The following is a 14,072-nucleotide window of genomic DNA, read 5'->3' as shown; positions in this document are numbered from 1 at the left end:
CTTGTGGGAATTAAATTGTAAAGGAAAGGGGAGATGGACTTCTGGATTCAGAGTACAGATGGGGCACATTGGCCTTCAAGCCAAGGGATGAAGCATCTTCCTGGAGAAGGAAGATGGATTGAAGATAGGAGGGGACTCTGTTTTGTTGTTTTGCTTTTTTTTAAACCCTTACCTTCTGTCTTGGAATCAATACTGTGTATTGTTTCCAAGGCAGAAGAGTGGTAAGGATAGGCAATGGGGGTTAAGTGACTTGCCCAGGGTCACACAGTTGGGAAGTGTCTGAGGCCAGATTTGAACTTAGGACCTCTCATTTCTAGGTCTGGCTCTCAATCCACTGAACTACCCAGCTGCCCCAGGGACTCTGTTTCTAATGGTCATATGAAAGCAAAGAATGTACAGAAGAAGAAGCTTGAGAAAGTAGAAATCTTCCTACAGAATTGTTTTGACAATGAATATTCTAGGAATTTAGTGAGAGATTAATTTAAAAGTTTGATTAGCAGCAAGGTGGGCCAGGACAACTCGATTCTGCAACAGATTAGGTCTTGGGAGGATTGGGGAAAGGTAACAAGTAAAGGCACTGTTGTCTTTTGTTTCAAAGAAAAAAACTAACGTTCTCAGAAGAATGTATTTCTAAAATGGCTGATTTCTTCTTATATACAGACAGAATAAATATTGTACAGTGGTGTGTGAGAAGTGAGGGGGTAAAACACAAGAGAATTCTACAACTTTGGCAGAGCCTTGGATGAGGCATTGGCTTCTAGGCGAGGTTTGGAAGTGCCTTTTGGCCTTGGCTATGACAGCTTTGCCATAACAAAAGAAGTGCTGGTGGGCCATAGTTTTGTTTTTTTTTGATATCGAAACTAAAATGTGTTCATGGATATTGCTCTTCCTTGACACCCCTCTTCCCCAATTGTGCAGTAATGTAGACTGGGATTGAAATAATTTCATTTGGTATGAAATTGAAATGAGATGTGAACTCCAACCTATATGAAGTTGTTTCATTTTATTTTTTTGAAAATTTTATTTAATTAGTCAATTTAGAGCATTTTTTCTTGGTTACAAGAATCATTCTTTCCCTCCCCTCCCTCTGTCCCTTCTCATAGCCAATGTGCAATTCCACTGGGTTTTACATGTGCCCTTGATCAGAACTCATTTCCATGTTGTTGATGTTTGCACTAGGATGATCATTTAGAGTGTACATCCCCAATCATATCCCCTTTTGACCCATGCATTCAAGCAGTTGTTTTTCTTCTGTGTTTCTGTTCCCACAGTTTTTCCTCTGAATGTGGATAGTGTTCTTTTTCCTAAATCCCTCCCAGTTGTTCTGTATCATTGCATTGCCACTAATGGAGAAGTCCATTACATTTGATTGTACCACAGTGTATCAATCCCTGTATATAATATTCTCCTGGTTCTGCTCCTCTCATCTACATCAGTTTCTGGAGGTTGTTCCAATTCACATGGAATTCCTCCAGTTCATTATTCCTTTGGGCAACAATAGTATTCCATCACCAACAGATACCACAATTTGTTTAGCCATTCCCCAATTGAAGGGCATCCCCTCATTTTCCATTTTTTTTGCCACCACAAAGAATATTCTTGTCCAAGTCTTTTTCCTTATTATCTGTTTGGGGTACAAACCCAGCAGTGCTATGGCTGGATCAAAGGGCAGACAGTCTTTTAGTGCCCTTTGGGCATAGTTCCAAATTGCCCTCCAGAGTGGTTGGATCAATTCACAACTCCACCAGCAATGCATTAATGTCCGGACATTGCCACATCCCCTCCAGCATTCATTACTTTCCATTGCTGTCATGTTAGCCAATCTGCTAGGTGTGAGGTGGTACCTTAGAGTTGTTTTGATTTACATCTCTCTGATTATAAGAGATTTAGAGCACTTTTTCATGTGCTTATTAATAGTTTTGATTTCTTTAACTGAAAATTGCCTATTCGTGTCCCTTGCCCATTTATCAATTGGGGAATGGCTTGATTTTTTTTTGTACAATTGATTTAGCTCTTTATAAATTTGAGTAATTAGACCTTTGTCAGAGATTTTTGTTATGAAGAATTTTCCCCAATTTGTTGCTTCCCTTCTAATTTTGGTTGCATTGGTTTTGTTTGTACAAAAATGTTTTAATTTCATGTAATCAAAATTATTTATTTTGCAGTTTGTGATTTTTTTTTAAACTCTCGCTTGGCCTTAAAAACTTTCCTTTCCCAAAGATCTGACATGTATACTATTCTGTGTTCACCTAATTTACTTAGTTTTCTTCTTTATATTCAAGTCATTCATCTATTCTGAGTTTATCTTGGTATAGGGTGTGAGACGTTGATCCAAACCTAATCTCTCCCATACTGTCTTCCAATTTTCTCAGCAGTTTTTGTCAAATAGTGGATTTTTGTCCCAAAAGCTGGGATCTTTGGGCTTATTATAGACTGTCTTGCTGAGGTCACTTACCCCAAGTCTATTCCACTGATCCTCCTTTCTGTCTCTTAGCCAGTACCATATTATTTTGATGACCACTGCTTTATAGTATAGTTTGAGATCTGGGACTGCAAGGCCACCTTCCTTTGCATTTTTTCCCCCATTATTTCCCTGGATATCCTTGATCTTTTGTTCTTCCAAATGAACTTTGTTATGTTTTTTTCTAATTCAGTAAAAAAAGTTTTTTGGTAGTTTGATGGGCATGGCACTAAATAAGTAAATTAGTTTGGGTAGGATTGTCATTTTTATTATGTTAGCTTGTCCTATCCATGAGCAATCAATGTTTTTCCAATTGTTTAGATCTAGTTTTAATTGTGTGGAGAGTGTTTTGTAGTTGTGTTCATATAGTTCCTGTGTTTGTCTTGGCAGATAGATTCCTAAGTATTTTATATTGTCTAGGGTGACTTTAAATGGACTTTCTCCTTCTAATTCTTGCTGCTGAGATGTTTTGGAAATATATAGAAATGCTGATGACTTATGTGAGTTTATTTTGTATCCTGCAACTTTGCTAAAGGTGTTGATTAAATTTCTACTAGCTTTTTAGTTGATTCTCTATGACTCTTTAGGTAGACCAAAGTACTCATTTTAAATAAGATTAAAATAACATTTTTTTTTGGTAGAAAAATTCAGCTCACCTAAGAAAATTCTTACATCACCAAGGAAGCCTCCACTTTCACCAAGAGTCGTAAAGCGAGGACTCCCCCCTAGAACTTTGGCAAATTATTTTAAAGTGTCTTCCAAACAAAGTAATGAAGAAGTGACAAAACCCCAGAAGGATAATAAAGGTAAGCATTCTTTATAGCAAAATAGAAGTCAAAAGCAGTATTATCAACACATTAGAAAAAGATTATGAAACATTTTTTAAGTTTCTATGAGTTACTTATTTAAACACCAAGATATTCTGTAGAATATTTCTGGGCATTTTGATGATAACCTCATTCAATGAGAACAAATTCTATTGAAACAGTTTTCTATTAATGAATTTACTTGATATCCTTATGACATGTATGTAGAAATTATTTCTTCTGAAGAGAAACAAGATGCTCAAACAAAATCCACAAACATCTCCAACCCAAATGTTAAGGAATTAGGAGTGGAGGAATCCAGCCGGAAAAATGCAACATCTCTCATCCTTTTTGAGGAGGTAAGATGGTAGATTTTTAAGTGATTAATACCACAAAAAGAAATATTTATCCCTTTGTTTTATGGCTGAATATCTAAATAGGAAAAATTTTGAGATTACATTTTTGCATTACAAATGGTAGCTAAAGAGAAAAAAATAAAAAATATATATTAAATACAAACCGAAATGGTGTTTTTTAAAGCAAATGGAAATGCAAATCCTAGGGAAATTAATTTTACAGAAGGTAGATCACTAAAATGGAAGTGTTTCTTCTGCATTTATAGCCAAACCTGTGGAGGGAAAATGTCATATATACTTATTTCTTAATCCCACACAGTCTGGCTTCTGAGACCATCATTCCACTAAAACTGCTCTCTTTAAAGTCACCAACCATTTGGAGACCTTCTCTTCTGGTTGTCCTTAGCCATAGTCTATCCAGGCACTTCTTCGGGGCCTTCCTTCCAGACACTAAGATTTACTACCTCAGAGTCATCCTGCATCTCTCCCTCTTGGCTCCCACCCATATCCAAACAGGCACTAAGGCTACTAGGCTCTGCCTCCAGGGCTCCTCTTGTCTATTCCATTCTTTGCATTCTCATGGCTTAGATGCCATCCCTTTCTCATCGACCTTGCCTCTGCTCGACACTCACCCCATTCACTTTCCATCTAGCTACTCTCCCTTGATAATCTTCAGACATAGATCTGACCCTGTCACCCTCCTCATTATTGCCTCTTGGATAAAATGCAAATGCCTCTTGTCATTTAAAGCCTCATAGCCTATTCCAGCTAAATTGCCCAGCTTGCTGTCCATTCTACACAACACTGCATTTTTCACCCTTGGCCCTTTATGCTCCTTTGTCTTTATCTGGTTACACAAGTTGTGCGGCGCCGCCCCTCCACCCCCCCCAATTAGCACTGTTGGTCATTTTAACTTTGTTTCCCCAGCACATAGGAGGCGCTTAGTCAGCATTTGTGAAGTTGGAATTTCCTATCAATCTTTATTGTAGTTCAGAGATGCTAGAAATTATTCTGAATGATCCCAAATTTCACTTATAAGTCTTTGCAAATTTTTAGCTTAACTTCAAATGATTTCTCTATTCTTTTACTATATAATTTAGAAAAAGTCTTTTATAGTATAGATTGGTAGAGACTAACTAGTTCAAGCCAGGTGCCAGAATATTGACAAAATGACGATCATCCCTTTGTCCCTAGACTTTGCATTCACAGCAGTCTCTCTCCTAGGTTGATGTCATATTTGAGGAAGATGCTGGATTTCTAAATGCAATCAAGACATTCATGGCCACAACTAAGAGGCCTGTAATTCTTACAACAAGTGGTAGGTAAAACTGACTTGAGCAGAATTTGTTTATATTGGCTTAAATTATTCTGGCAATGTACTTCTTTTTAGTTGGGAAATTTATCCTGAATTAATTGCATAGTGGGATTTTTTCCCTCTCTATAATGTATTCATGGATCTGCATCAGATGTTCTTCCTACATTATTAAAGATGTTAAAAAGTCATATTAAGGGACAGCTGGTGACCCAGTGGATATAGAGGCAGGCCTAGCATTGGGAGGACCTGGGTTCAAATGTAGCCTCAGATACTTTCTAGCTTTGTGACTGTGGGCAAGTGACTTAAACCTGTTTGCTGTTAAAAAAAATTATACTGGGAGTAGCTGGGTAGCTCAGGGGATGGAGAGCCAGGCCTAGAGATGGGAGGTCCTGGATTCAAATCTGGCCTCAGACACTTCCCAGCGGTGTGACCCTGGGCAAGTCACTTAACCCCCATTGCCTAGCTCTTACCACTCCTCTGCCTTGGAACCAATACAGGTTTTTAAATATTATACTGGGAGTGGTGGAATCATTGTGGTAAAATTGGAAAGAGCCCATGGTTTGGAGCAACAAGACCTGGGTCTTCTTAATTAGTAGTAGTATTTCTTTGGATAAGTCTCCCTTTCCCCATCGATAAAGCAGAAATAGCTGAATTGCCTATATTGCCTAACTTAGCTGATCCAATGACGTAATGTAGGAAAAGCTTTTGGTAATCTTTAAAGCTCTATAGTAACAGCCAATATTATTAGTTGCTAGTGATTTAACTAGTGAACTACTAAGGGGTATTTCTATTCCTGGAAAGATTTATGCTGAAAATTGTATTGTAAAGTTGAAAATACATCCTAAAAGGATCGCTTTCATGTGGCAAGACCTCGAGTCCTTTTATTTATCATGCTGGTCACTTTAACTTATTAGCTGCCTTCCTAAAAATGTCACTCTGAACTGAACAGTGTTCCAGGGAAGGTCATGAGAATGTCTGCTCTCTCCTCTGGGACACGAGGCCTCTCTTCGTGTATTCACTTTTGGTTGCCTGAGCATAATTGACACTATGTGGTTCACTAAAATCCTCAGATCTTTTTCAGATGAACTGTTTATTCGTGTCTCCTGTATATTACACTTGTGAAGTTGAGTTTTTGAATCCAGATGTACGATTTGAGATGTAGTAGAGATTTCAGCTTGACATTCTAATTCTAGCCTGATGGTTCTTGGTTTGGGATAGGACTCCAGTTTATTAGCCAGATATCTCACCTAGCTCTGTGTCTTCTGCACGTTTGATAAACTCTTAATTTAAGATTTAAGAACTTTCTTTTTGCAGATCCAACATTTAGCTTAACATTTGATGGATCCTTTGAGGAAATCAACTTTAAAACTCCTTCCTTGGTAAGTGTTTTATTTTTTTACAAATTAGATGAGTAGTGTAAATATTACATAAAGATTTCAGGCCTGGAGTGGAGAGGTCCTGGGTTCAAATTTGACCTGATACACTTCCTTGCTGTGTGTCCCTTAACCCCATTTGCCTAACCCTTATCCTTTAATTTTAAAGTTGTTACTAACATAAAAGGTAAGGGTTTAAAATAAATAATTAAGATGACATGGTAGTGTAAACATGGCATGTTATATATATAGTGTGATATCAGAAAATGTCAGAACTGGAAGTGTTCTTGGCAATCATCTGGTCCAACAAAAAGCAAGAGTTTTAGTTGCATGAATTTAAGAAGATGCCAGCATTTCCACAAATTTCAGGAAATTTCTCTCCAGTGTTGTTTTGCCTTCCGTAGGTACTTCTAAAAGCTCATTAGTTAAAGGAAATTGTGTTAATTATTTGAGTAGTGGCTTCTGATTTGATTAGAGAATTAGCCTGAAAGCTTTAGGTTAACACCCTCCCTCCCCACAATCTAGATACTAATTTAGTTTGTGAACTGTTCTTTTCATATGCTAATATTTTAAAAAAGATTTAAAAGTATGATTAGTATATTGTACCAAAATATAGAACCAAATCTTTTGTATTAAAAGATACGTGATCAAAGATAGTAAACTAGTTTTTTTTTTAAACTCTTGCCTTCCATCTTAGAATCAATACTGTGTATTGCTTCCAAGAGCAGTGACTTGCCCAGGGTCACACAGTTAGGAAGTATCTGAGGCCAGATTTGAATCCCGGACCTCCCCTCTCTAGGCCTGGCTCTCAAGCCATTGCGCTACCCAGCTGCCCTCTAAACTAGAGTTTTTAAAAGATCCTGAACTTTTCCTGTCCATAAACAAAAACATTTAATGAAATTCAAAAGTAATACGTTTTTTAGAGGCTACTTTTTGACCATAATTAACTGGCTTAGAGCTCTTAGTAAATAAAATGTATTTAACTGTCTTGGAAAATTTGTAATATATAAATACATTTTCTTTTACTGTTGAGATCTAATCAGATTTAAAAGTTTTTTCTTAAATAGTTTTGGGAAGATATGTATTAACAGAAACTTAATTTGTGCATTTAAGAGTTTTTCTTTTAGGAGATTTTGTGGGTAGGGGTCAAAGTGATGTTGACTGTCTCCTACAAATAATGAAGAGGATTCCCTTCTATAATGTATAGACATAAGCTTTTGCTTTTTTGTTTTTAATAAATTTTATTGAATATCATTTGGTTTTATATCACCCACATTTCTCAATGTATACTACCCTTTCTTTCTCATAGTTATCCTTTTTTAAAAAGTTTAGTAAAACCAACCAAGATATCAAAAAAGTTTAATAATATTTGCATTGTTTCATCCCTGTTGCCTGTCTCCTCTACAAGGAAGAATGTGGGGAAGCAAGGACATGCTTTTCTAAGTTTATTCTGAATATCCAATAAAATGAGCGTTTCCATATGCAATGTGGAACAGGAGAGCTTTGTACCTGAACCTGGCATTCTCTCCTATGTAGCACTAGCTTTCCTTTTTTAAGTATATTAACCAATTTAACTTGTAACTTTCAAGGTTGTTCTGCTTGTGTATGTATGATTTTGTGGCCTTGCTTCTGTTCTCAAGGAGCTACCTTGCCATATCTCTTCTTTAGGGTTTCATATGCTTTTAATTATAAAAATACAAGGCATTTTCTTTACTTGAAAGAATGTTGGGAACATTTCATTTTTAGGAAAACTTATTGATGCAGTTTTTTTTGGACACTCTGTAATCAAAACATACTTTTCTATATGTTTCTTTTACATTTTATAGCTCAATGTTGCCAGCTATCTGCAGACACTCTGTTTGGCTGAAAATTTAAGAACTGATGTAAAAGACTTTGTCACCTTGCTGACGGTTAACAGTTGTGATATTAGAAGAAGCATTCTCTACTTACAGTTCTGGGTTAGAAGTGGAGGTGGATTCTTAAAAGAAAAACCATTATCACTTCATGGTGGGTTGAACTGTTTAAAAGGATGTGTCCAACTGTAAGTATGGACATTATAAGCAGTTGATAATATCATCCTTTTCAGCCATCATTTATTATCTCTTATCATCTAAGATAGATTTAATTAGCAAGCATTAATTAAGTATTTACTATGTGCAAAGATGTATCTCCTTGACATAGTAGATATGTTCCTAAAAAGTAACATAATGAAAAACATTTAAGTTGATATTTAAAAAAAAAATCTTTTCATTTCTCCTTCCTCTTGTTTGCTATTAACATTGTTACATTGATAGATACGCTTTGCACTTCTTATTAATATTTGGTTAGCATTGATTCCTGATACTTAGTTTAAAATTTAGACAGGTTTCCTAACCTGTATTTCAATAAAATGAAACTCTTGTGTAACACCAAAATATGTTTAAAATATACTATTTTAAGGCATCCCACTTGAAGCATTTAAAAAGTTTTAAAAATTGATATCCTTTAGTTATTTGTACCACTTACATTTCTCATTGTACCTCTTCTTCCCTCTCCCAGAGAGCCATCTATTATAACAAAGAATTAAAAAAAGAAAAAAGCAGTTCAGTAAAAAACAATCAAGTTATATAGTATATGCATTTTGCCACACCTATAGCCCCTTTGCAAAGAAGCAGGATGTGTGAGGTACCTTCTCTTATCTCTTCTTTGGGGCTACACATGGTCATAAGTGAAACTTTTGAAATATTAATATAACTTCTTAATTTATCTTTAAATAAATTCAAGTTTTTCCTTAAAATGGGCACACACATGTTTTAGATTAAGTTAAAGAGCTTATTCACTTCATAGACAAATAGAGTTTATAGAGGAAACCTTCAGAGTAAAATTAGTTAAAAATCATGTATCGCCACCAGAATTATGGAAGAAATAAGATCTGGTTCCTGTCCTTGAAGACTTCTATCAGTTGTTTAAGAAATCAGCCTTTTTATATACAATACTGATAGGAGCAGCTTTAAAACAAAAATAAAAGGAATACGTATAGTCTAAATGGTGTATATAAACCCTGGGCAAAGGTGGGATTTGGGAAAAAAAAGTCTTCTTAGCAGAAAGATGAATCTTGAGCCAGGTTTCCAGGAGATAATGAAAATGGCTTGTCCAAGAAGAGATTATTATATGGTTTCTATTTTGTATTAAAATATAATGAGTAGAAAATGGATAATAAAAATTATGGCCAAGTATGCAGCTCATATCGAGTCAAGACACCAATTCATCCGGTCCATTATTATGTCATATATTATGTTGCATTAAACACCAAAAGTTAGGGCTACTCATCAAATGTCCATAAGTGGTTTAAAAAGCCTTAATGAATCTGTTTACATTTTCAAATTGTTCAGTTTCTCTTGGCAATAAGTTCCACAAATTCACTCCTGTGTAAAATATTTCATTTTATTTGCCTTTAAAACTGTTTTTATTGGGCTTCAAGAGGTGGTCCTAGGATACTTATAATGGCTCATTAACATATTGTATCAAGATTTGTGAAGCACTTTTCTACATAATTCTGTGACATGAATTTTATTATCCCCATTTTACAGATGAGGAACTTAAGCAGTGAAGAAAGCCTATAGACCTATAGACCTCTCCTCAGAATAATGTTAAATGCATAAAATATATATATACATAGGATTACAAAGGAAGCCAGCTCTTTTGAAACACAGTCATAAAAATATTTTTAAAATAAAAATTGGACCTCAGGTTAAGAGACCCTCCTTTATACCTTTTTAGAATTTGGTGAACAACTGATATGTATTACTAGATGACTTTAAAAGGCTTCTTCCTCCCTTCTTTGTTTTCTCAGGATAATGACAGTAATGTTAGTTGGTTTTTCAAGTACAACTAACGGAAAATTATCATACTAATTGCATTACTTTTTTGCTTAATTAAAACAATTAAAATGATTACTTAACATTAATTAAAATAATGTTTGATTTTTTTCAGAAATAATGTTTGCTATATCAAAGAACTTTTTGAATACATAGGCTTATTGGAGGAATAAAGGGGTATTGTGTGTATTGTGTTATTATGGGGTAATAATGCTAATATATTCTCTTACAATATAACCCTGTAGGAGAGAGTGATGGAAACTCCAAGCCTGTTTGTTCTAAAGATGATGTTCATCCTAAAAAACATCCTCATACTAGAAAGGATCCTGCTGCTGCTGACCTTCCAAAGTGTGACATTGGCTGTGCAGAGAGCCTCCTTGGTTTAAAGAACATATTCCTCCCATCAGAAGACTTGTTTGCTTTTATAAAGGTACTTTCACAACCATATTTTGAGTTCTTTCTTTTTTCCCCCACTGCCTACAGCAGTAGTTTTAATATGCCGGAATTTTTAAGTCTTACATTTATCTTTGTAACAGTTTACCTAACTTTTATATCCAGTGCCGTATTAAAAGTTTCCCCTTGGGTCAAATATTCTTCCAGTGTTGTACCTCAGAACTAGTGATTAGGAGAAAATTGCTGTGATGTTTCATATGAAAAGCCATCTCAAGGAAAATAAACTTCGCTTTGACATAGATTGGCTCATCACTGTGGAGTCCTTGAGCAATGCTCATTCTCTATCACAAGATAAGAACCAGGTAAAAATTAGGCCCAAGCCACTGTTCTGTGTTGGTGTGCAGAATAACATTTGGTAGAAAGAAGTCAGGCATCACGAAAGCAAATTAACATCATACCTACTATTAGTAGGAAATTAGAAACTTGTAAATACCAGCATCATGTAAACATTTGCTAACACATACTTGCTTTTCAGCATAAAATCACAACACGGGAAGAATGGAATAAACTCATCCAGCTCCTCATCGAATTCCAGAAGCAGAATGTTGATTTTTTATATAGTAATCTTGAATTCATTCTGCCATTGCCAGTTCACGTCATCCCAGAATCAAAAGACCTTGGTGTTTTGCCAGTAACTTCATGCCCTACCCAAGCAAGGAAGAATGAGAATCTCCTGAATGTCAAGCACTTTGAAGAAGGTGGCTCTTCAGTAAAGGCCAAGAAGATGAGGCATCAAAAGAAGATAATCACATTGGATGACAGCGACTTGTTTGACACTGGTTTGAATTATTCTGATGATTTTGTTAGCTTGCTATCAGCCATTCCACCCTCTAGCTCAAAAGAGAGTAGCTCTGCCCTCAAACCGAGTGCAAAAGAGAAGAAGAAACCTTTGGAGTCCAAAAGAACTTTGGTTTCTCTTTCTCCTAAGACTCACGTAGAACAAAGGTGTCCTGCTCTAGTTTCTCATTGTTTAAATTCGCTGACCGAATTTATGGACAATATGTCTTTCTTAGATTCCCTTTTACCTAATCTAAGGGAACAAAAAGAATTTGGGAAAAATGAAGAATTTAACTGGACAAGTGGCAAAGTCAAGAATGGCCTTTGTGATGAGTTTAGTCAAGAGCCTAATGATGGCTGGACTTGCCAAGGCGTGGAAGAGCTGAAGGCGGTTGTGGAAGCACTCAGTTTTACCAAGTGCTCTTCCACTATTTCAAAAGTTTTGGAAACTTCTATGAATCCATGCAAGAAGTTAGGGAAAGAGCCAACTGAAGACCTCACTTTGTATGTTTCAGAACCAAGAAATAATGTGTACTTCAGTCAGTCAGCTGCAGATGTAGAGTAAGTCTGATTTTCTTTTTTGAGATGAATTTTTGTTGATTTTGTTTTTACATTATCTTTGTTTCCCAGTATGTTCCTCCCTGCTCTCTCCCACTCAGAGAACCGTAATAAGAATCCAGTTTCTCTTTGAGTGTGATAGACATGTATGGAGAGAAAATGTTCTCTTTGGTTGAAATCTTTCTAACCTTCTAACACTGCAAATGCTTAGTTAAATATGACACATTAAACTTTACATACTGTGAATTCATTATTGATCAAGAGAAGATGAAGACAATGATCTGCCTGGAGCCAAGGCAGAAGATGAGAGCCTAGGTTGGACAGGTAGAAGCAGGGCCAGAGTAGGGAGTACACTCAAATGCCAGGGAGAGACGTTGTCAATTAATGTGATATTTGGGTGCCATTGAAGATTTTTGAACAAGAGGAATAATAGAATGAAAGCAATACTTGGAAGAAGTTCATTTTTGCAACAGTGTAAGATAAGAGGGAGATAATCAGTTTGTGAATGCTCAGTTCTGTTTTTAATGAATATACCTAAAAAGATTAATTATTTCCCTTTTAACTTGCAGCAAAGCACAGAAGAGGCTGGCAGTCATAAAAACTGTATTTTCTGGTAAATCACTTCTAAACCTGGGGAGCAGGCAAGCCAGCCTCGCTGAATACTTACCCATCCTCCGCAGCATTTGTAGGACTGAGAAGTTAAGAGAACAAGAAAAGAACAAGAGAAGGTGAAAGTTTTAGAAACATTTCAGTGGTCTGTGTTCATTAGATAAAAAGAAACATTAACAAGCTTATTGTTCTTATATATCTTATTCTTATATATATATTATCTTATATATCTTATTCTTCCTTCTTTTGACAGGTTCCTGCACTATTTTGAAGGAATTCATCTTGATATACCCAAAGACACTGTGAGCAGTTTGGCAGCTGACTTCCCCTAATTTTCTATGCTAAGGGTGCCATGTACAGTAAAAAATACTTATTACATTTTGATATTTCATTTGATTTTCCTATCATTAAATTTTTTCTTGATGTACAGTAAAAATAGACTATTTGTATATTTTATATTTGTGATTTGTGTGCAAGTATTTAAAATAACAAGGATCCTGGGTTACAAACTGTATATTTGGTTCTGTTAGCTCTTTTTTTTAGGCTGATGTTTTTGTGAACTTCTGTCTGATTTGACTTTTTTTTTTCAAATCTTGTTTTTCTGTGGATGATTGAGTTATTTCTCCTGGAATGTAGATTTAACTGAAAAGTGTCCAGCGGTGTTTGTGTGCTACGCTATTCTCAAAAATTTTCTCCTTCACTGCCATCCTGTTCCACTGAAAGGACCAGGACTTCTTTTAATTTAATAATGAATTTTAGTAGCTGGAGAATTTCTTTCAAAATAGATTTTGCAAAATTCATGCCCAAGTTGTTGAAGTTTGTTGTCAAACATATATGTGTTGCTAATTTAAAACTTTTAGAACCACTTATTTTAAGAGTCAAGGAAAATGACTTTAATTTTAAAATGGAAGTTTTCCTATTGCCTTGATATTTAGTAATATTCTACCATTGGATTGTCTACACAGTGGAGTTTTATAAATATTTTTCTGCTATCATATTTGTTTTATTTTGTTAACATACCAATTACTTTGTACATTTTTCTACCTTTTTCTACCTTTGGTGTGTTATATTTCATAAAGATTTTAGCAAAGTTTCATATGACTGAATATTTTGTATGCCTTTTTCAACATTAACTAAATTTGGTCATATTTGAATGAATTATTCTTGATGAGTCTTTATGTATCTTGAGGGAACTAAATTCCTGCATTTCTCCAAATAACTGTTAAAGTGTTTCATTTAAAATTTTGATGTAATCTTGATTAAAGAAGGAAAATGTAATTAAATGATTTAAAACATGGTCAATTATTATTTAAAACTACCTTGCAAATGGTCCATAACCAACTTGCCTTTTAAATGCATCATATTTAGAATTGTCTTCCCAATTTTTCACTTTATCTTTAAAAATTAATTAATTAATTTAGAATATTCTTCCATGGTTACAAGATTCATGATTTTCCCCACCTCTCTTCCCTTGAAAGAGAAAACTACCTCCAAAAGGAGATATGTT

At 35.2% G+C, this 14,072-nt stretch overlaps 1 protein-coding gene across 1 annotated transcript in view; it reads left to right on the top strand.

Annotated features, from left to right (window-relative positions):
• ATAD5 (ATPase family AAA domain containing 5) overlaps window positions 1-13,862 on the top strand; it is a 30,828-nt gene extending 16,966 nt beyond the window's left edge. Inside the window, exons 15-23 of the mRNA XM_001368271.5 lie at window positions 3,103-3,267; window positions 3,496-3,626; window positions 4,848-4,941; window positions 6,253-6,317; window positions 8,138-8,318; window positions 10,414-10,598; window positions 11,097-11,959; window positions 12,526-12,684; window positions 12,819-13,862. Coding sequence (XP_001368308.4) covers window positions 3,103-3,267; window positions 3,496-3,626; window positions 4,848-4,941; window positions 6,253-6,317; window positions 8,138-8,318; window positions 10,414-10,598; window positions 11,097-11,959; window positions 12,526-12,684; window positions 12,819-12,897 — 1,922 coding nt within the window. The 3' untranslated portion in view covers window positions 12,898-13,862. The remainder of the gene's footprint in view (window positions 1-3,102; window positions 3,268-3,495; window positions 3,627-4,847; window positions 4,942-6,252; window positions 6,318-8,137; window positions 8,319-10,413; window positions 10,599-11,096; window positions 11,960-12,525; window positions 12,685-12,818) is intronic.
• The last annotated feature ends 210 nt before the right edge of the window (window positions 13,863-14,072 follow it).

Source organism: Monodelphis domestica, chromosome 2 (genome assembly GCF_027887165.1).
Source record: "Monodelphis domestica isolate mMonDom1 chromosome 2, mMonDom1.pri, whole genome shotgun sequence".
NCBI lineage: Eukaryota > Metazoa > Chordata > Mammalia > Didelphimorphia > Didelphidae > Monodelphis > Monodelphis domestica.
The sequence above is the reverse complement of the archived record's forward strand: the minus strand, read 5'-3'. Positions and strand labels throughout refer to the sequence as shown.